This window comes from Megascapheus bottae, chromosome X (genome assembly GCF_031878675.1).
Source record: "Megascapheus bottae isolate mThoBot1 chromosome X, mThoBot2.hap1, whole genome shotgun sequence".
In the NCBI taxonomy this organism is placed as follows: Eukaryota; Metazoa; Chordata; class Mammalia; order Rodentia; family Geomyidae; genus Megascapheus; species Megascapheus bottae.
In genome coordinates, this window is record NC_143547.1 from 35715779 (window position 1) to 35739373 (window position 23595).

At 43.5% G+C, this 23595-nt stretch overlaps 2 protein-coding genes across 2 annotated transcripts in view; one reads left to right on the plus strand and one right to left on the minus strand.

The window, feature by feature from the left end:
* Positions 1-1157: 1157 nt before the first annotated feature.
* On the minus strand, positions 1158-15597 carry Apex2 (apurinic/apyrimidinic endodeoxyribonuclease 2). Its single transcript, XM_090327062.1, has 6 exons — positions 15380-15597; positions 14141-14224; positions 12157-12337; positions 11299-11445; positions 10186-10255; positions 1158-2495 (listed from the first exon to the last, which is right to left on the minus strand). The coding sequence occupies exons 1-6, from the start codon at positions 15531-15533 to the stop codon at positions 1584-1586; spliced, it is 1548 nt and encodes a 515-aa protein (XP_090183188.1). The 5' UTR covers positions 15534-15597; the 3' UTR covers positions 1158-1583.
* A 7150-nt stretch (positions 15598-22747) lies between these two features.
* Pfkfb1 (6-phosphofructo-2-kinase/fructose-2,6-biphosphatase 1) overlaps positions 22748-23595 on the plus strand; it is a 52327-nt gene continuing 51479 nt past the window's right edge. Inside the window, exon 1 of the mRNA XM_090326593.1 lies at positions 22748-23069. Within this exon, the coding sequence (XP_090182719.1) occupies positions 22952-23069 (118 nt within the window). The 5' untranslated portion in view covers positions 22748-22951. The remainder of the gene's footprint in view (positions 23070-23595) is intronic.

Sequence of the window (23595 nt, forward strand, 5' to 3'; positions counted from 1 at the left end):
GGCTTTTATCTACGCATGTGGTACCAAGGAATTGAACCTCGATCTTCGTGCATGCTAGGCAAGCACTCTACCACTAGGCCAAACTCACGGCCCTGCTGACTCCTTTAGACAAATGCCATATCCAGGAGGAAACTACAAGTAAATCTAGGTGAGTTGACTCTCCCACTTCACTGACAGTAAAAGTTGGACCCATGAGAAGGGAGGAAATGCACAGCTGTTCCATGGCTTGCACAAAGGGCAGAAACACTTGGAAAATTTAAAATGGCTTTTCCCATGGCAGACCTGGAAACCTAGGCCCCAGGTAGCCTCAAAAGCCAGATCAAGTGATTCCTAAGGACCAGCTATTTCTCGTGTCTACTCTTGGTTAACCAGGAATGCCCCCACTCCTGACTCACTCAGAAAGGAATTTTCTAGAAAGGGGAATACGTGTGCTCATCTCTTCCCACCTTCTTTACAGGTAATCCTAATGAATTATCATCTTTCCCTCCCATAGCATCTTGTAAGACTTGCCAGCCCCATTTTCCAGGGTAAAAAAATGCTTGGGGCCAGGAGTTTGGCCTAGTAGTAGAGTGCTTGCCTAGCATGCATGAAGACCCGGGTTTGATTCCTCGGTACCACATATATAGAAAAGCCAGAAATGGTGCTGAGGCTCCAGTGGTACAATACTAGCCTTGAGGAAAGATCATGGACAATGCCCAGGCTCTGAGTTCAAGCCCCAGGACTGGCAAAAAAAGACTGGCTATAGCATGTAATTAAGTAAAGGCTGTGCTCCCAGTAAGAAACTAATGATAGTCCTGGCTAAGGCAGTGATCTTCTCTGAGTATTGTGGTATTCCAGGGTTTTGCCTTGTGACTGATGCTGAGGCACCCTTTCTGTCTACTCTGTAACTCCTCTGTGGAAGCTAAGGAACAGCTGGGAAGCTTAGAGCTACACAGCTCACCTATAACATACCCACTTCCTTAGCTGATCCCACCTCAGCACTGCAGACAACTCCTACAACTCACTAGAACCCTTTATGGTAATGAGCACTGCTCCTCTTTCCTCCTCTCTCCCTGGGAGTTAGTTATAAAATATCTACAAGTAGCTGACAAATCCCATTTTGAGACAACTTCTTTTACCCAACTTTATAAAGACCATTCAAAATATCCACTCAATGTGGTACACTGAAACAAAAACAGATTTTATTCATGAACAAATACATTTCCCAGCAAAGAATGAGAAGGATTTTTTTTTAATTACAACTTCCTGCATACTTTCCATGTATTCCTCTTAGGAAAGTGGGAAGTGGGGTGGAAGACTAGGTTGTAGCAGTGAGGCCTAAGAAGCTCACCAACGAGAAAGAGTTGGTAAGAAGAGAGGAACAAAGGCCTTGGAATAGGAAGGAAACAAGTAGAGGTGAGATGTTTGGGGAGAAGAAGAAAATACAGGAAAAGGAAGGAGAGAAAGTAGAGAAGGAGGAAGAGAAGGAACAAAGGTCACATTAAGGAGAAGACAATCACGGTATCTTAGAAAGAAGGAAAGGGAGCCGGAATCAGACTCAGTGCAATGCTGAGCATACCAGATATCCCTTACCCTTGGTTGTATCAGCTGGGTTTTCTCCAGAGGAAGAAGTTGCAGCGGGATGAGGGGTCACTGGGTGGACCCTGGGGCCTGGCACACATGTAGAACTGGCGGCCCAGGTTGGGTCCTGACTTCTTCACAGTACGCATCACACAAGGCTCCTTGTGGCCTCCACAGAGGGGCACAGGAGAAGGTCCCCCGAGCACAGACTTCCAGAACAAAGTCCGCACCTCCTTCTCATCTTGAGCCTTGGCCTGTTCTTCTACCACTTTAGCTATCACCTCTTCTTCAGGAGTCTCTGAGGTTACCTGGGAAGCCATGACAGGTAGATGAGGTGGCTTCAAATCAGGAGAAGTTTGCGGATGGCTGGAGGAAGGCTGGAAGTAGCTCATTAGGTCTTTCTGGTTTCTTCTGGAGCCAGCCTGATCTGGCCGGGGCCTGGTTGAGCGCACAAGAGCTTTTTTTGGTCGTTTCTGCACCTGGGTTTGATTGCTAAGCTGCGTTACTGATTGCTCTAGCACAGGTTCTTGGTCAAGAGGAACTAGGAAGCGGAGAATCTTGAGCTGGGTGCCTGCAAACTCGGGGAGGAAGCGAGTGCATAGAGGTGGACACTGTTTTGCAGGCACAGAAGACACATTCAAGACAGCACCAACAGGGCAGTGGTCAGAGCCCATCACCTTAGGAAGCAGGAAGGAGGTCTGGAAGGTATCCATGACCACAGCCCTGTCTCCCAGCACATAGTCAATCCGGGTGCCATAGTTGAGATGGCGGGCACCACTGACCACTGACCAGCAAGTGAAGGCTCTTTCCTCCTTTGGTTGGAAATAGCGGAAGCTATCAATGAAGGGTGGGCTTACTTGGGACCCAGCCTGGCACTTTGGGTTACTCAGCAAGCCATCCATCCATTTGCGCCCTGGATCTTCTTCAAAGCACTCCTGGGGAAGTGGGGAGAGGATAAAGATAAGGACAGAACTAGATGGCTGAAACAAGAAGAAACTTAAGAGACTTTCATTTTACAAATAAAAAAAAAAATCTAGATGTTCCAGAGTCATTCAAATTCTAACCTTATAAAAAGGTTATTGCAGGCCGGGAGCGTAGCCTAGTGGCAGAGTGCTCGTCTAGCATGCACAAAGCCCTGGGCTCGATTCCTGGGTACCCAGGAAAAAGCTGGAAGTGATGCTGTGGCTTAAGTGGTAGAGTACAAGCCTTGAGCAAAATGTGTAAAAAGAAAAGAGTTACAGAAAGAAAAAAAAATTCGCTTGAGCTGGGCACTGTAGCTCACATCTGTAATCCTAGCTACTGGGGAGGCTGAGATCTGAGGATCCAGCCCAAGCAGAAAAGACCATGAGACTTTTATCTTCAATTAATCACCAGAAAACCAGAAGTGATACTGTGGCTCAAAGTGGTAGAGTGCTAGCTAACCTTGAGCTGAAGAGCTCAGGGACAGTGCCCAGGCCCAGAGTTTAAGCCCCATGACCAACCAAAAACAAAAAAAAGTCTTGTTTATTCCCCACCTCATTCTACACCACAATGCACTTACCTGGCACTGGTCCATAAATGCTAAATCTCAAATTCTGGGAGCTGGGAGGTTGGCTTTATGGTAGAGTGCTTGCCTAGCATGCATGAAGACCCAGGTTCGATTCCTTTGTACCACATATATAGAAAAGCCATAAGTGGTGTTATTGTTCCAGTGGTAGGATTCTAGCCTTGAGGAAAGCCCAAGGAGAGTGCTCAGGCCCTGAGTTCAAGCCCCAGGATGGCAAAAAAATCACAAATTCTGTATTTTGCTTAATCAAATCAACTTCTAGAATTTTTCAAAAGAATGGGAAACAGGGAAAGTAGCTGTCATGAGGAAGGAGTAAGGCAGGGATTAAGAATTATGAAGAAACTTGACCTTTTCTTTAAATTCTCTGGTGCCATTTGACTTACATGTGTGAACATGTGATCATCTTTCCTTCCTGAGCTTAGATAATGCTGTAGGGATCCATCTGAATATATTCTATGGCTCTAAATATGATTCATCTCCATTCATCCAAGTATTCAGTCTACCTACCCATTCAGTCAATACACCAACACTTTCATACAAGACTGGTTTGTGCCAGGTATGATGCTAGGGGCAAATCAGATCTATTCTTGGGGACAAAGGGTGTTTCCTTTAGAGGAATGATCTGGAAATAAAATGTGAAAGCTGAACAGGAGTAACTTATGGAAAATGAATTCCCAACTGTGGTAACAGCCACTGTGATGGACCTGTGGAGGGAGGATGCAATTACTCAACTACTCAAGAAAAAAAAAGAAAAAAATCAGTAAGATATTACTGTTATAGTCCATGCATATAAGAGATGATAGCCACTTGGAATAGGGTGGCATCAAAGGAGACAGAAAATTGATAGCTGACCAACTAAATGTAGAAATGGGGCCAATGAAGGACAATAGGGGCAAAATTCCCAGGCCTCAAGTTGGAACAACCAAAAGAATGATGGTACCATTTAGAGATAGAAAGGAAGACTAAGACAGCTGATATGATGGGAATCACATGCTCTGCTATTTTGAAAAGAATATTACTACTGTTAGTTCTCTTTTTGGAAGGAAGAACGAAGGAGGTGCATTGGATACCTCTGACCTAAGTAGAAAAATGGTAATAGTATGTAATGGGATTACAGAAAGCTTAATAAAAAAAACAACTGAGCTTGTTGTAAGTGGGCTCTTACCTGTAATCCTAACTATTCAGTGGGCTAAGATCTGAGGACCATGGTTCAAACCCAGCAAGGTAGGTAAGTCTGTAAGACTCTTCTTTCCAATAAACTACCAAAAAAGCTGGAAGTAGAGCTGTGGCTCAAATGGTAGACACTAGATTTGAATAAAAAGAAGGCCTAGGACAGAGCCCAGGCCAAGATCACAACTACACACACACACACACACACACACACACACACACACACACACACCCCAGAATGAATTACTAATAAAGACTGCCATGGGGAAGATGAAAGCCTTATACTTTGTAGGATTTACCCCATTCCCCACAATACCTCAAACATTTCTCTCATTATCTCAATTCTGTTCATTTTCTAAGTTGACAGCCAGAAGTGTTTACGTGACTTTCCTGCAAACTAATCAAAGACAATCTTCCCATGACCTGTGTTCTAAGCAAAGTGTAGGGGCTGAGTTTGACTGTATCAGCAATGATCATCCCTTTCATAGGATGGCATGCATTTCTTGGTTGTTTTTCATCCACAGATCCTGCCTCATGACTCCCTCAAGGCAAGAAATGAAAAACCAGATATTTTTCCATCCCTAAGGCAGGTCACAGAAACACATCTTCCTTTACCTTTAGCTACCTATTAAGAAATCTTTTGACCTATCCTTGTCTAATACTAGGTCATAAGACCCTCATTCCAGAGAAGTCCTGCCTGAACCAGTGAGGAAGGAATGCAGAAAAATCTGAACTGACAGGCTTTGCTGGGTTTCCCCACACAATATTTCAGCAACGGTGCCTATGCAACCAAGTTTCTATAAATCTCAAAAGGACAGGGTTCAAAGAGCTTCTGGACAGCTGAACATGTGGAGCCTGGAAGGAAGGTGAACAAGGATTCATACAAAGACCGGGAAGGTAGCGAATCCCCACTCCACAGGAACGGCAGCTTCGCACTGGGAACCATTCCCCTGCTCCATGTGCCTCTTCATCTGACTGCTTATTTGCTGTATCCTTTTAAATATTCTTTGCAGCTAACTGGTACATGTAAGTACAGTGCTTGCCTGAGCTCTAGCAGAGTGTTTGCTTTCCTTTGCTTTGTTCTAGCAAATTAATGGAATCAGAAGACAGCTTGGTAAGGATCTCAATTTGCAACAGTTTGGTGTCATATTTAAGAGTCAGATTGATGACTGGGTCAGAAGGGGATAGTTTGGGGGACTAGCCATCATTATGTTGAGTCTTACATTATCTCTAGGTAGAGTGTAGAACTGAACTGGAATAGGGGATAGCCAGCTAAAAAAACTAGTGGCACATTTTGAGGTTACAGAAGTTTTCTGGTGGTGACTGTTGTGGTTTGAAAACAGAGAAAAAAATGGACAGTCTGTTTCTCCAACACAAAATACTCCCAAAGCTTGGCCAAGATAAGAAGTGGCTTACATATTTTAGAGTAGTGGCTCACAATCCTGTGTATAAAATAAAGGCATCCTAGAACTTTTAAAACTATCACTACCCTAGGCCCACACCCAAGAGATTCTGATTCCATTATTCTGAAATAGTGCTAAGGTTTGGATAGTTCTTTTCTAACAGGAACTTAGGAACCACTTGGATGGAGGCAATTACAAATGAGAGGTTCCTATAAGGGAAAAAAAGACGCATGGGAGTGGATGGCCATCAATTTAGGGACGCAATGAGAAAAGCTGGAATGACAAGAGCTTTTGCTACAGGCAGTAGACAGTATGTAAAGGAATACAGAAAATGAAAATGGACTAGAAAGTGTCTTAAAGGCTGGCTATTGTTTTCTCTGTGTCACAGAGACAAAGGGCAGTACTAAAGGTTCATGAGTAGGAAATAATATATTAGGATAATAACCAAGGGTGTGGTATTTGAGATCCTAAAATCTGGTTCGCCAAAGGACTCTCCAGCGCCACCTCCTGCCACTCGTATCTTCTCTCAAAAAAGATAAGACTTTGTTAGAACCAAATGGCTCCTTCCTGTAGTCCTACCTACTCAAGAAGCTGAGATTGAAGACTGCAGTTCTAAGCCAGTCTGAGAAGGAAAGTCTATGAGACTCTTATCTCCAATTAACCAACAAAAAACAGGAAGTAGAGATGTGGTTCAAGTGATAGAGCTTTAGCCGTGAGCAAAAAAGGCTAAAAGCCAGCAACCAAGCCCTGAGTTCAAGTCCTAGGACCAGCTTTAAATAAAACATAGTAATTTTAAGTTCCCCACATATACCAAGCAATTTCTCAACTTAAAACCTTTGCCCATGCTGGAATGTTCTGCTGCCTCTACTGTTTAAACTCAGCCTCATCCTTTAAGATTCAGCCATTTGGGGGTCAGGAGTGTGGCCTAGTGGTAGAGTGCTTGCCTACCATGCATGAAGCCCTGGGTTTGATTCTTCAGAACCACATAAACAGAAAAGGCTGGAAGAAGCGCTGTGGTTCAAGTGGTAGAGCATTGGCCTTGAGAAAGCCCAAGGACAGTGTCCAGGCCCTGAGTTCAAGCCCCAGGACTGGCAAAGAGAGAGAGAGAGAGAGAGAGAGAGAGAGAGAGAGAGAGAGAGAGAGAGAGAGAGAGAGAGAGAGAGAGAGAGAGAGAGAGAGAGAGAGAGAGAGAGAGAGAATATACCATTTTCATCTGCTGCCCTGAGGACCCTATCTGCCTAGCAATCTCATTTCTGTACTCCTCCCGGGTTGCCATCTCTGCCTCAGGTCTAAAAACACCACTTGAAAATGGGCTGTCCATGTGTCTATTGCCCACCAACAAACTAGACTGTATGTAACTGACTTATAACTAAATCCCTAGCAAACACCTCAGGGCCAGGCCAAGAACAAGTCAGTACTATCTACTGAACGAAGCATCAGTTCTTAGTATGTTTAGCTCAGTATTGCAATGGGAATGTAGCAAATGAAGTAGCTTACACAAAGCAAATAAAATAATTGAGTCAACAACCGGGCCAGGAGTTTGGCCTAGTGGTAGAGTGCTTGCCTAGCATGTACAAAGACCCAGGTTCAATTCCTCAGTACCACAAACAGAAAAATCCAGAAATGGGTCAGGAGTGTAGCCTAGATGTAGAGTGCTTGCCTAGTGTGCACGAAGCACTAGGCTCAATTCCTTGTACCACATGCACAGAAAAAGCCAGAAGTAGTGCTGTGGCTCAAGTGGCAGAGCGCTAGCCTTGAGCAAAACTTGTACAAGGACATTGCCCAGGCCTTGAGTTCAAGCCCCAAGACTGGAAAAAAACAAAACAAAACAAAACAAGGGCCAGGAGCATAGCCTAGTGGTAGAGTGCTTGCCTAGCATGCACAAAGACCTAGGTTTGATTCCTCGGTACCATATACTTAGAAAAAGCCAGGGGTGATATGGCTCAAATGGTAGAGCTCTAGCCTTGATAAAGACCAAGAACAGTGCTCAGGTATTGAGTTCAAGCCTGAGGACTGGCAAAAAAAGGAAAAAGCCGGAAATCGTGCTGCGGCTCAAGTGGTAGAGTTCTAGCCTTGACAAAGCCCAAGGACAGTGCTCAGGCCCTGAGTTCAAGCCCCAGGACTAGAAAAAAAAGTCAACAACCGACTAAATAGGAGAAAACAGCTATGAACTAGTTATCTACAAAGCGATTAGGAATTAATACACAGAATAGTAAGTAATTCAAACAAAAAATCTAATTTAAAAAAAGGGGAAAATGAGCTGGGTGCTGGTGGCTCATACCTATAATCCTAGTTACTCAGCACACTGAGCCATGAAGATCACAGCACAAAGCTAGCAACGGCAGGAGCTGAAAATGGAGCTGTGGCTCAAGTGGTAGATCATCAGCCTCAAGCAAAAAAGAAAAATGATAGTGCCCAAGCCCTGAGTTCAAGCCCCAGTAACAGCACCAAAATGGGGGTGGGGGAAAAAGAATGCAAATAAAAATAAGATATATGAATGGCCAATTTATATGTTTTAAAAATCCAACCTCATAAATTATCAGGAAAATATACAATGACATACCTTACTCTAGCTAGAATGACTATTATCAAAGATAAGAGTTAAATGCTAGTGAGGATAGAGAGAAAAAAAGGAACTTTTATACATTGTTGGAGAGAATGTAAACTAGTATAATCATTTTGGGAAAAAGTATGGGTTCTCCAAAAAATTTAAGACAACTATCACAGGACTAATTTTACTTCGAGGTATGTATCCAAAGAAAATTGTGTCAAAAAATCTGTATTCCCATGTTCATTGCAGCTTCATTATTATTACTATTATTTTGTACAGGCATCAAGGCTTGAACTCAAGGCCTTGCATTTAAGTTCCTTGCTCATAGCTAGAGCTCTACCACTTGAGTTTTGCCTCCGGTTCAGTATTTTGCTGATTAATTAGAGATGGAGCCTCATAGACTTTTCTGCCTGGACTGGCTTCAATGTGTGATTGTCTAGGTCTCAGTAGCTAGGATTATATGTGTATGCCAATGGTGACTGGCCAATGCAGCATTATTCGCAACAATTACATATTCCCTGATGGATGAATCAAGAAAATATGGCACCTATACAATTGCAGTACTGCTTAGCCATAGGAAGAATGAAATCTTAATCATCTGCAACAAGACAGAATTAGAATTTATCACATTAAATGAGAAAAATAAGAAAGGCAGATGTTAGGGCCGGGAGTTTGGCCTAGTGGTTAAAGTGCTTGCCTAGCATGCACGAAGACCCGGGTTCGATTCCTTGGTACCACATATGCAGAAAAAAGCCAGAAGTGGTGCTGAGGCTCAAGTGGTAGAGCTCTAGCCTTGAGAAAGTCCAAGGACAGTGCTCAGGCCCTTAGCTCAAGCCCAGGACTGGCAAAAAAAAAAAGAAAGGCAAATGTTGTATTTCACTTTTATACAAAAGTTGACCTTACAGAGATAGACTAAAACAGTGATTACCAGAAGCTTGGAAGAACAGAGGTAAAGGCATAGAGACAGACTGGTTGATGAATATAAAATCCAGTTTGATGGAAGGTTAAACGTTATGTGTTCTATCATATAGTAGAGTAACCAGAGTTAGCAATAACTTATTGTATGTTTCAGAATAGGATTTTCAATACTTCTCACAGAAAAACAATGAGGTGATAGAGGCTAATTATCAAAATTTAATCACTGCACATCCTAGATAAGTATCAAAAGATCACATGATACTCCATAAATCAACATGTGCAATCATTTGTTTCTGTGTGTGTGTGTGTGTGTGTGTGTGTGTGTGTGTGTGTGTGTGTGTGTTCCAGTACTAAGACTTGAATTCAGGGCATGGACACTGTCCTTGAGCTTCTTTACTTAACGCTAATGTCCTACCCTTCATAGCCATAACTCCACTTTGGCTTTTTGCTGGTTAATTGTAGATAAGAGTCTCACAGTGGGGCCAGAAATTTGGCCTAGTGGTAGAGTGCTTGCTTAGCATGCACGAAGACCTGGGTTCAATTCCTTGGTACCACATACACAGAAAATGCCTGAAGTGGTGCTGTGGCTCAAGTGGTAGAGCTCTAGCCTTGAGAAAGCCCAAGGACAGTGCTTAGGCCCAGAGTTAAAGACCCAGGACAAGCAAAAAATGTCTCACAGACTTTCCTGCCCTGGCTGGTTTTGAACTGCGATCCTCATATCTCAGCCTCCTGAGAAGCTAGGATTACAGATATGAGCCACAGGCACTCAGACACAATTATATCTTTGCACTTTTTTTCCTTTTCAATGTTACAGTAATGATTTGAACTCAGGGCCTCAAGCTTGCTAGGCTAACACCATACTTTTGAGCCACAGCTCCAATATTATGTTATCATAACATAAAAGAAAGAAACAATAACATTTCAAACTAAGCTCCGCCTTTCCATAAAGAAAGATGGCTGACCTTGGAAGTCATTGGCTATATAGATGAAAACACTCAAAGTCAGAAGTGGGGTTCGAGACCTAAAGGGATTCTTACCAGATTGGCTCCATCACAGTGGTCAATGGGGCGATGAGCTGTATTCAAGTCCCCCAGAATGATCACGTGGCTGAAAAAAAAATGTGGGGTTGTTAACTGGATGTCCAAGAAAAGACGCAGTCAGTAGTATCAGCCTATAATACTTTCCAGACTGAAGGAATCTGATACACCTTATCTCACAGGGAGGCTTAAGCCTCCAGCTTACTCAGAGTAGCCTTCCACTCCCACTCTCCCCTTTTACCACAACCTGAAAGTCTTTCAATAGTAACCAACTAACTTCGAACCTCCAAAGATGCCATTGTTCCTTGTCTAACACAACTTCTCCTTTTATCTCTATATATTGCTCTATATCTTTTCCTTCAAAGCTGAACTCAGATACTTCTTTTAGGAAAGATTTCTTGATTACTTTCACTTAACCTCAAGTTCCTGTCCTCCCCTGCAATAAGACTCATTTGGTTCTAGGCACTTTTATCCTCATCTCATTTCGTCCTTAAAACTCTTCTGTATGATGCCAGGTGCCAGCAGCCCATGCCTTTAATATTAGCTTAGGAAGCCAAGACCTGAGAACAGCAGTTTGAAACCATCCAGGGCAGGAACATCTGAGACTTTTATTTCCAATTAACCACTTAAATTTTGAAAGTGGAGCTGTGGCTCAAGTTGTAGAGTGCTAACTTTGAGTAAAAAAGCTCAGGAGCAACACCCAAGCTCTGTCAAGACCCAAGAGCAGTGCGCATGCAAGTACACAGCACACACACATGCATGCACACGCACATGCACACACACACACACACACACACACACACACACACACACACACAATCCTCTTCTCTGTGAAGAGAATACAGATGCACAGATAACCCTGCGACTTGCAATGAGTTAGAGGAGAAGCCAGAGTGGAAGAAGATACAATGACAAAACCCATGTTTGTGTCATCTTCTCCTGTCCTCACACTCTTAGAGAGCAAGGCCTCTTCGGGTAGTCATTAACAGTTTCTACAACTAGGCAGTGAAGGAACTAAGAGATAAAGAGTCCAGATCCCTTGCAATGGAGCATGACACAAGATGAGGCATCCAGGACTAGCTCAAGAAGCCTAGCTCCCCATACTTGCAATACCTGCCAGCTGCCAGAAGGGCTTCTGCTCGGATCTGTAGCAATCGATAGAAGAGCAGCTTAAAGGTCAGACGCTCAGGCTTCCCAGGATCGGCATGGGGGCAGTACACATTGATTAGTGTCAAAGTCTTCTCCTTCCCATCCGATGTGCTGGGGAGAAAAGAAACCTCAAAGGATCAAGCCATCTCTCCATGTGGTACCCATATAACATGGCCCCTAGTTAATGGTTGTCAACAGGATACCAAGAGAAGGGATTTGGGAGGTGTCATAACTGAGCAGGCTAACACAGGACTTAAAGACCTACTAAGGTGAGGCAGGGAGGGGAGTGAAAGAGACCTAGGTAAACCAGATGTTGCTGTTGTCATTCATAAAGATGAGACACTGAGAAAGGGAGAGAGAGAGAGAGAGAGAGAGAGAGAGAGAGAGAGAGAGAGACAGAGAGACAGAGAGAGAGGCAGAGAGACAGAGAGACAGAGAGGAGAGAAGAGGAGAGGGAGGGGGTGGGCAGGTAGGCAGGCAGGCAGGCAGGCAGGCAGGCAGACAGGCAGACAGGTAGATAGACAGACAGAGACATACAGACAGTGAAACTTGGGAAAATAAATTCCATACTAAGTTGCTTTTGAGGAGCCGGTGTTAATAAAACAAAAACAAAACAATGAAACCACCAGTTTAGTGCCCTATCATAGAGATAGAAACTCAGGCACAGAAGGGAACATAGTGACCAGCCTAGCCAAGAATGACGTTCAGGAAAGGCACCTTGAGAAACTTTTCTATAGCTAAATGCATGTATAGATGGAGGACTTTGAATGTTCACATAGAAGAACCAGCAATGCTTAGTGACCAGGGGATAGGGGATTTTACCAGATTTTGTGCTGTGTAAGGAGGGCCCGACCCTCACTATCCAAAGCCCGGAGCTCTTCTTGGGTGAAGTCATCCATGTTTCCATAGCAACCTACACTCCCATTCTGGGTGGCAAACAGACCACTGAGGCCTTCTTCCGCAGCCACTGGGACAGCACTGTCCTTACAGAAGGTAGCAACACCTAGAGACAGAGAAAGTACTCTGAATAGAATTGGCAGCCATCAGCCTCTTATACTGCCTATCATACTCTAATTGTCCCCCCAAAAGTCACCTAAGTCATCTTCATAAAAATCTGACTTATGGGGCCGGGAGTTTGGCCTAGTGGTAGAGTGCTTGCCTAGCATGCACGAAGACCCGGGTTCGATTCCTCGGTACCCCACATACATAGCAAAAAGCCAGAAGTGGTGCTGAGGCTCAAGTGGTAAAGTGCTAGCCTTGAGAAAGTCCAAGGACAGTGCTCAAGCCCTGAGCTCAAGCCCAGGACTGGCAAAAAAAAAATCTGACTTGTGGCTGGGCAGTGATGGCTCATGCCTATAATCCTAGCTTCTTAGGAGGCAGAAATCGGGAATATCAGATTGAGGCCAGCCTGGGCAAAAAGTTTGCAAAATTCCATTTAAACCAGTAGCTGAGTTCAGTGGCACAAACCTATTATCCCAGCTAGGCAGATCACTGAGTTCAGTAGGATTATAACTTCAGGCCAATCTGGGCCAAAAAGGCCACCTGAAGTTTATAACCCCTCCCCCATTTCTACAGAAAAAAAAGCTCGGCATGGAGGCATGCAGCTGTCGTCCAGCAACCTTGGGAAGTGTATATAGGAGGTTCACACTTGAGGCCAGTCTAGCCAGAAAACAAGGCCCTACTTCAAAAATAACCAGAGCTAGGCCAGGAGTTTGGCCTAGTGTTAGAGTGCTTGCCTAGCATACTCAAAGTCCCAGATTCGATTCCTTGGTACCACATATGGAGAAAAGTCGGAAGTGGTACTGTGGCTCAAGTGGTAGAGCACTAGCCTTCAGGAAAAAGTCTAAGGGCAGTGCTTAGGACCTGAGTTCAATCCCCAGGACTGGCAAAAAAGTAACCAGAGCTAAGTGTGGCCCATGTGATAAAGCATTTGTCTAGCAAGGATGAGGCCATGATTTCAATCCACAGTATTGCAAAAAGAAACTACTATTTTTTTTTTTGCCTCACCTGTAAGTCTCAATTCCTTTGTCTAGAAAAGGCATAGAACACTAACAGCTATGCTCTAAGTATTTTACATGAATACCAGGTAAGTACTCATACAGTATTAGTTATTTTATTATGGCATAGATTGATCTGCTTACTCCATGCAATACTCTTCAAGAGAGTAGGTATTATCCTTACTTTCAAGCTAAGAAAGCTGAGACACATAGATAAAGTAATTTGGGGAGGATACTCTGCTGAGAAGTGAGCCATAATTTAAACTCAGGCAAACTGGCTCCAGAGTTCACACAACTAACTACAATAAGACTGTTCTTCTTAGGACCAACAGGATATTTTTATAGATTAAAAATTATGCTTTACACTATAGATATTCCCTTCTTGAATATTTGTTTCTTAAACATGACATTTGAAATACGATATAAAAAAATCAGTGTTAATAAAATCTTTTTAAAGTTATGCTTTACAACCAGGGTGTGGCCTAGTGGTAGAGTACTTGCCAACATGCATTAAGCCCTGGGTTCAATTTCTTGGTACCATATATCAGAAAAAGCTGGAAGTGGTGCTGTGGCTCAAGTGGCAGAGCACTAGTTTTGAGCTGAAGAGCTCAGGGACAGTGCCCAGGCACTGAGTTCAAGCTGCACAACTGACAAAAATAGGCTAATGCTATAACCTAGTGCGGTGAGGCTCTAGCACTTTGGACTACAGCCTTCTCATCAACTATGAGAATGATGATGCGGAAACCTATTCTGCATAACTTGCCTCCATCACTCATACTAATTTAAAGTCCCCAGAAAACCTTATTTACCAGAATAGCCACTACGGCTGCGGCTGAAGCTGAAATAGGAGTTATAGCCCTCGACGATAGCCAATGGCTCTGTCAGTACATCTCCTGCAGGGGAAAAAATGTTACATAAAATCAGAGGTAAAATTAGGAGCCTGGGATTACAGCTATAGGTTAATTATTAGTCTACATCAGAGCCAGAGTTGACAGTGGAAATGAAGTATTCATGCTCAAGGAAGCTAGATGTGTGAAAAGGTCAGAGAGAGAATTGATATAAAAATTAGAAGGTTTAGCTGAGCTGTAATCCTACCTATTCAGGAAGCTGAGATCTGAGGACTGTGGTTCAAAGCCAGCCCAGGCACTAAAGACCTTGAGACTCTTATCTCCAATTAACCACTAGAAAACCAGAAGTGGCAGTGTGGTTCAAAGGGTAGGGTGGTAGCCTTGACCTGAAGAGATAAGGGACAAGGCCCAGGACCAGGGGTAGGACGGTACCCTTCAGCTGAAGAGCTCGAGGATAGTGCCCAGGCCCAGAGTTCAAGCCCCATGACTGACCAAAAAAAAAATAGAAGCTCAAGTGAGCCAGGTTTCACTGGCTCATGATTCTAAGCCTAGCCACTCAGGAGGCTGGATCTGAGGATCGTGGTTCAAAGCCAGCCTGGTCAGTAAATTCAGTGAGACTCTTACCTCCTCTAAAAATTATTTTTTAAGCCAGAATTGCAGCTGTAGCTCAGGTGGAAGAGCACTAGCCTTGAGCACAAAAGCTCAGGAACAGTGTCCAGGCCCAGAGCTCAAGCCCCAAGATTGGAAAACAAAAAAAAGTCAGATTCAGATTTGCAGCTATTTAGAAGGTGAAGGATTATGGTTTGAAGCCAGTCAGGGAAGAAAAGTGTATGAGAATCCATCTACGAAATAACTTGCAAAAAGCAAGGCTGGGAGAGTGACTCCTAAAGCAAGGAAGCCAAGGAAACACAAGACCCTGAGTTCAAATGCCAGTAGAGTAAAAAACATAGAAGACAATATACAGAGACAGCAGGTGGAGAATTAGTGAGAAGGGAGAGTGCCAATATTTTGTCGAACACAGGAGATGGAGAATTGGGGACTGTAGCTGGAGTGAATGGACTTTAAAATGGATCAAGATTTTCAGGTAGGTCTAAGGTCTCAGTACAAGGAAATGGGAAAGAAAATGCGATGGAGCAGGGAGGCCAGGTTAGCAAGAAAAGAAAAACAAATATGGTAAGGATATTAGATGAGAGTGCTCACTGGTCACTTTGGTCTCCTGGAGACAGACGATATCAGCATCCAGTTCGTCCAAAATACGCTTTGTGGTCATGGCACCGTTGCCTGGTTCCTGGCACAAAGCCCCTTGCTGGGGACTTCGGATACCATTGATATTCCAGCTAATCAAACGCAACATCCTAATTGATCCAGGACGTTTGATAAAGTGTGTGCAGCCACAAACGAGTGGCGGACCGCGCTAAATCGGCCAGACTCCGCCTTCCACTGCCGTTTGCGCAGGCGTCCTCTCGTGCCACGGAAGGACTAGACGCACAGTGGGTGGGGCTTCGAATTCCTCTGTTCTAATTGGCAGCGAGCAGAAGTTAAAAGGGCGGAGTAAGACACTGGGGAAGAAAGAGCCGCCAAACAAAGTCTTCCGTCCGGGCTCGTTTTCTCCACACTTCATCCAGTCCCCAGCTCCTGAATCTAACTATGCTTTTCCTCTGTTCTAAAGTTTCTCCTTGGGGCTCCCGGTAATTTACAAATGGGGTTTTGCCGCTTTTCAAGCGGCGGAACTCATCAGAGCCCCGGACACCGAAGTCCCTCCCCCTGATCCGCCCGAAAGACCGCCCACTTAAGTGCGCCTTTGGCTGCGGCGCTTGCGCCACTGCAGTCGCAGACGCTATGTGCTCTCACTGGGCTGGGGCGGAGGGAACTTCGCTGTTGGAAGAGGGAGCCGTAAGAACCCATCTAATGGGCTAAGACTTGGGAGGATAGCCTCTAGTTTTATTGGGGCAGGAGGAGATGGTCCCAAATCCACTCTAGCCATATCTTCCTTGCTCTCATAGCATCCAGAACGATATGGCCAAATATAATTTTGCTCTTGTCTCCATTTCCCAGATGAGTAAAATCGAGGCCCAGAAATTTTAAGCTTCTGAGCAGCCGAGCCTCCAGATCCAGCCGTGGTTTTTCCATATACATGATTTCATTCTCAACACAATCCATTAGGAGGCATTGAAGCAAAGAAAGGGATTGAGAGAATTCATCTTATTCTGACAGAAATGATAGAGTCAAGATTCAAAACTATATCTTAATCAGCTCAAGGATTAATTTTCCTGAATAAGATTTCACTGAGCACACGCCTTGCATTGAGATCTTTTCCTCTGGATCTTCCTTCCCAAACACCCTGTAGCTATCTTATCGCTTCACCTAACACAATGTACACTTACCACTCACTCCTGTTTCTGTTACCATAAGTCATCCAGCAGTGAGAGCTGTTTCTATTGTTCTATTTCTAATACTGCACACTGCATATAACAGTAGGAAATAAACATCTATTAGGTAAATGAATGAATGGTAATACCAATAGCAACATGTTCATAGTTTGGGCTTTTTGAAGAGGGGGTTGTTTTGTTGTTGTTTGCCCAGTTACTGGAGCTTCCTTAGTGCCTGGGCACTATTCTTAGCTTTTTGCTCGAGGCTATTGCCCTACCACTTGTGCTGAACATCCACTTCTGGATTTTTGCTAGTTATTTAGCAATAAAACTCAAAAGCCTGGGTTGGCTTTGAACTGTGATCCTCAGATCTCAGACTCCTGAACACCTAGGATCACAAGGGTTTGCCACCAGTCCTTCACCACAACCTATTTTTGAGAACATAAAACCAAAAATAATAAGCATGCCCAATTTTCAGGGAAAAGTATAACTTTGCACCCCTAGGTTTCTCACACAGAATGATAACAAAATTGTTTCTTCCCAAAATTTCAGTTATAAAAATCTGTAGAAAAAGACCCCAAGGAGCTACTTTTCCTCACTGAAGGCTCAAAGGTTGCTATGAGAAAATAGCTCTGTAATTAAAAATACAAATTTCTGTGCCTTGAGCCTCATCATGGTTTGGGAGTTACTTACTCAGGATTGAATCCCAGGAGTGGAGTTAACTAGGACAAAGGAAATGAGCATTTTTCTTGCTCTTGCTTCACATTACCAGATAGCTTTCCAGTAAGGGATTGTGCCCGTTTGCACTGAAGACCAATCTGAAATTCACGCTAAGGAAATCCAGATCTTGCTTGTCTTGACAGCTGGTTTTAATTTCTCCATTCTGCTGTGGCTTGTTAATATTAGTTCTGACCTTTGGGGCAAGGTGAACACATGGTTGGATTGAAGAGAAAAGGCTCCGGGTGGCTCGGGAACTTCTTTGGCAACTATAGCAGCTGATATTTCAACAGAGTACACACATCCTTAACAAGGGTGCTTCCTCAGCCTTCCCAGGAACCAACAAATATCTCCAAGTTTCCTCTTTGATGACACCTACTGGATCTGCCTTGGGGGTCTGTAAATGCAGGAGAGCTGTCGGATAATTAGTGATGGAAGAAAAAACCTCAAACAGAACAGGTAGGTAAGAAAGAAGGAAAAGTAGACAGGAGTTCCACAAATCCAAACCCATTCTTTGGGCTCTCTGTCTGTACAATTCTTTGCCTAAGTGATAGGTTGAAGTATCCATGAAATGATCTGGGAGAGTTGGGAAGAGAATGGTATCTCTAATGTGCCTATTTATTTTTTATCTTCATACTTGGCTGGCTTTTTAGAACACTGAGCTAAACGGCAATTGTGTAGCACCTTTGGAAGTTTCTCCAACATGTACAGTTTGAGTGAAATTGTAATAGATATTATATCTTGTACCTCCTCTGTTTATATTAAAAAGTAAGGTTGCTTTTACTGGCACTTTGAATATGCTGTTTTCCCTTTCCTGAGTAGCAGTAGATTCCTCAGTAAAATGGTTATTGAAGTCCCTAACCTACTTCTCCCAAAGGGCTAAAGATCATGAGGGGTGGAAGTATAAGAGCAAAAGCTCTTCCACGACATTTTTGGACTTCTCTACTGCCTGAGAGTAGCACTCCTGCTTTTTTTTCTGTATCCATGGCAGTACCACCCACAAGCCTCCAAGTATGCATCTCCCTGAGTCACTATGCTCTATAGAAAGCCACTCCCAGCACTATGATGCAGTGAACTTGGGGCCCAGGTATGGGGCTGAAAATAGTAGGTGGAGGGGGGAATGCTGGGCTGGGGGAGTGACTGAGGAGAAAGTAGATCCTAAACGGATGCCACAGAAGTCTTCGTATGTACTCATATACATATACCTAGTCTATACACATGTGGCCAGCCTCCTTTCAGTCCTCTAGCTCCCTCACAATGCATTTGCATCCTATGTAATACATAATCCTACGTATTACCATCAAAAAGACCCTGTTTGTGATTTTGTTGCCCATCTTGATATCTTTATTTATTGTTTGTTTGTTTGTCGGTCATGGGACTTGAACTCTTCATCTGGGAGTTGTCCCTGAGCTCTTCAGCTCAAGGCTACCCCCCCTACCCCTTGAATCACAGTGCCATTTCTGCTTTTCTGGTGGTTAATTGGAAATAAGGGTCTTTAGTGCCTGAACTGGCTTTGAACTGGGATCCTCAGATCTCAGCCTTCTGAGTAGCTGGGATTACATGCCTGAGCCACCATACCCAGCCCATCTTGATATTTTAAATAGGACCCTAGCTGGTATATATGGGTCTCAAGAAGTCACACTGTATACTTTTCTGTCCTAGAGATAGATACGTCTTAGAATTTGTGGCTCAGCTGTTAGTCTTGAGTGGGAAGCTGATACTAAGTTCATTGGGCCATCTCAGAGGAAATTTCATTCTTTTGCTTATTCTGTCCACCTCACCCCCTTTGTATGGTTGAGAAAGGTTTCTAGGTGCCATCTTCTACTTCACACCTAGTCAGTTCTTCAATCTCTGCGTTCCTGGTTGAGCTGGGATTACCTGTTTATCTTATCAAAAGCACCTGGATATGAGCACCTCAAATATTTATTTGGCAAATGTCTTAGCTGTGCCAGGGATTAAGATAAACACCGAAATTTCAGATCCCAGGAATCCAGTTCCCATTCTTCAAGGAGCCCATAGTCCAGTAGGGAAGCAGACCCAGGGTGGATACTTGCTCAGGCAGTGGAAGCACCTGGGCAATCAGAGATCCAGGGTTACAAGGAAGACTTCACAGGGACGGTAACCATGGAAACAGATCTTAAAGAGTGGGTCAGATTTCCTTGAAAATAGAAGGGAAGAGAAGTCCAAAAGACAGAAAGTACATGATGGTATGTTTAGAGGACCCAGTAAATCGACCAGTGAAGTATAAAATATGAGGGTCTAAGGAAGGACATGACTTGGCACATCCATTGGGCAGCGATTTCAAAGTAGCTTGATTGTGAGGTGATTGATTGTGCCCTGCCATGAAGCTTGTTTCAATTTGTAACCTTAGTGAAATGTCTCACAGGTAGCTTGAAGCACTTTTCAGCTCTCAAACCTGAATCCTAGGTTTACCCTTTTAGACCTCATTAAAAAGCAAACAAACAAAACCACTAGCTCAGATTTCCTGCTACTAAAATTATATCCTTCCTTCTTTGGCAGGGTCATGAAGACAAAGTTACAAACATAAAATACATGTTTATCTGACTGGTTAGATTACATATATGAAAGTGTTATCACTAAGATTATTAGTATTAACAGAAATTTTACCAATTCATAAATATTGAATTAGGAAAGTTGTGTCTATTCTAAAATCTACCTCTGAGACTAGAAGTTCTGTGTTCATCTGGAAGTCCACATCCAAAAATGTTTTCAACTTTAAATTGACATATATTCATACATATTTGTAGGGTGCCATGTAATAGTTCAATCCATGTATATTATGTACAACAACCAGATGAGAGTAATTGATAAATCTCTTATCTTAAACATTTATCTTTTATTCTGTTGGAAATACTCAAATGTCTCTCTACTATTTTGAAATATACAGGGAATTGTTGATAACTATCACATAGCTATGCAACTGTGCTATAGAATCCTTGAACTTATTCTTCCTGGTCTGGATGCAGCTCAGTGGTGGAGTGCTTGCCAAGCATGCTTCATCTCCAGTATGACACAAGCAAAAATAATTTATTCTTCCTATCCAAATGCATCACATACCTGTTAACCACCCTCTGTATTCCTCATCCCTATTCTAGTCTCAACTTCTTGAACTCAGCCTTTTTAGCATATTACATATATGTGATAACACAGTATTTTCTTTTATTTTCTTTTTTTGCCAGTCCAGGGCTTGAACTCAGGGCCTGAGCACTGTCTTTGAGCTTTTACCTCAAAGCTAGTTAGTGCTTTACCACTTGAGCCACAGCACCACTTTCAGCTTTTTTTTAATGTACATGGTACTGAGGAATTGCCCAGGTCTTTGTTCATGCTAGGCAAGCACTCTATCACTAGGCCAAACTCCTGGCCCCTAACACAGTATTTTCTTTCTGTTTCTGAGTTACTTTACTTAACATAATATGAATGACTATTCTTAAGCCAACTTCATCAGTTAACCAAAAAAATGCCCTCAACTGGGAGAAATTAAGTTCCCAGTATACCCCTGAGTTAGGCACTGACATGTTGACCTTAAAATATAGGTCTAAAAATAACAAAAAACAAAAAAATATAGGTCTGTATTTTGTTTTGTTTTGCCAGTCCCAGGGTTTGAACTCAGGGCCTGAGCACTGTCCTTGAGCTTTCTTTCAAACTTAGAACTCTACCACCTGAGCCACAGTACCACTTCCAGCTTTTTCTATGCATGTGGTACTGAAGAATCGAACCTAGGTCTCTGTGCACGTTAGGGAAGCGCTCTTCCACTAGACACAACTCCCAGCCCTAGGTGTGTATTTTTTTTTAACCTGGGAATGGCCATGAGATGAAATGACCTGTGAAAAAATGAATCCATCTTTGGAATTGATTCTCAGGAGCTCTTTATATTATAAATGTTAATCCTTTGTCATATTGTAAATTTCCCTTAACTAATTAGGTAGTATATGTTTAGCATTTCCAAGGTTGCTTTGCATGCATTAGTACATCGAATCTTCAGTAACATTTAGTAAATTATGTGGGGTAGCAAGGCAAAGGTGACTGATGAGCTCCGCTTTTAAGTAAAGAAAATAGTCATTTTCATGTTTCAGATGCAAAGCAGGGTAGTAAAATGTTCCATTTTCTCTCTAGTGTCTCTTATCCATCAGTGGCTCATATGGGCGGTGATGGTATTTCACTGAGGTAGTGTGGCTCCACAGTCCATTGTTCTTAATCACTGTGATCTACTGCTTCTCTAGATTGGCTTTCAATAGATGGGCTCTGATGTGGAAAATCTGATATGGTTTACATGCAGCAACTGGAGGGACTCTAACCCTTGTGTAGGCTTAAATCTCTGAGAATGTGTTTTTAGGGTGATTCTTTGAAAGTCAACGTGGACCTGGGAGCATTTGACGGCAAGGGTTGGGGATTACAGTTTCCAAGAGATTGCTCTTGTGTAGCTCAGCTCAGTGGAAGAAAGTTGAACTTCCAAGTAGCCAATCACCAAAAGTTCATCAGAGGCTGGGAGAGTTGCAAAATAATGAAATCAGAGCACACTCGGATATCTGCCAGGCAATGCTGTGCAGTTACATGAGTTCTACCAATAAAAACCTCAAAATAACCAAAGGGGGTGGGTGGGTAAGGGGACAGAGAGCAGGACAAGTGAACAGGAGACATTTGGGTGAGGTGGCTTTGGCTAGGGAGTTGTCCTACTTACACTCTTCCTGTTGCAGCTTCCTTCTTCCTAAGCCACCATCACATCTTTGGCATGAAGAACTTTAGCCAGGTTTGGGATCAAATCATGATGCCTTTATCCCTAGGGCATGTCATGGCAGCTGGCAGCCATACCAGCAGTGCTTACCATCTCTCCCTCTCCACAATGGCTACACTCACTTCTCTTTCCAAGGTGTCAGGTTTACTCTTATTTAGTCTTGGCTGGAGAGAGTATAAAGTGCCAGTCTCTCCAAGAGTGCCCCAGATAGCACGTTTTAGGAGGGAGAAGCCGTGCGGCAGGGAAGGCAGCAGAATTCAGAAGAAGACAAGGGTTGCAATGACATTTTGGGTGCGGGTGAGCAATGAGGCAGTGAACCCTCCACTTCCAGTTTAGACTTTAATTGCTAGCTCAAAACATTGCCTTTTTCAGTATGGATTTTGTGTTTGTGATTGTAATCTTGGGGCCCTTGCATTTCTGGGTATCTTTGTTTCTGGGTTACAGCTTGACATTCTACTTGAGTTGATTTTTTTAAAGATAATTTTAAATCAGAGACTCTCCTCCATCACCTTTGTTGTGCCACCCCACATAGATGTAAGCACATGATCTTTGGTCTTTTATTTGCATACTCTACTAGTCCTGTCTTTATTGGTGGGAAGTGACTGGCCAGACCTGGGCTGTCTTACTGGCTGCCTTCCTTGCCGGGCTCCAACTTATCTCCTATGTACACAGCCCTTGGAGTTCAGAGGCCTTTGCTGACTTTTGCCCAACCTCTCACTCTCAGCACCCAAGTCCCCAGTGGTATATACAGGAGCAGAGCTAGACTAGCATTGGAGAGCAGAGAAGAGGGAGCTAGAGACAGGCTGGGAGAGGCTCAGAAGTTCAGTGTGTCTCCTCTGTTCCAGCCCTGTCCACCTGCTACTGTGGTTACAGGAACAAAGGAAAGGAGAGTTAGAAAGATAAGAAGTGAGGCCCGGAACCTTGTAGACATTGATGTCATTAGCTGCACAGCCTAAGATGTCTCAAGAGATGGGAGAACTCACCCAAACCAGATTACAGAAGATCTGGATTCCACACAGCAGTGACAGCCGGCTACAACGGCGGAGGGGCTGTAAGTGGGGCTTACTTCTTTGGGTGGTGGTAGAATGGGTATAGAAAAGCAAAGGATGCCCTCCCCATCCGCCCTACATAGAAGTTGGAATAGATGCATAGATAAAGGAAATAGCTATAGGATAACAAGAGGCTAATGGATGGGAAGGGAAACCCAGAAAGAATGACTCCTTTGACTAGGAGTTTTCCTTTTGCACCTAGACTTGGTTTGGATTTCTGGTTTGAAATTTGAGGATTCACATTTGGGTCTGTTCAGTGCTAACCTAGGATGTGGTATTTGGTTTCTCCTGTCAAGTATGGAAATTGACCTGTGGTGGTGCTCTGGGTGAAATAAGGTGATGGTTCCTGGCATCATCTCCCAGAGGACAGGTGTTGGGTATATCACAGTACCCTGTCACTAGTTAGCATTGCACCTCCCCCTTTACAAGCTTCTTCTAAGAAGTCTATACATGCCTGGGCTGAAAAAGGCTGATTATCCCATCTCCAGAATTGTTTCATTTCTTCCTTGATGTATATATAGACCCTTT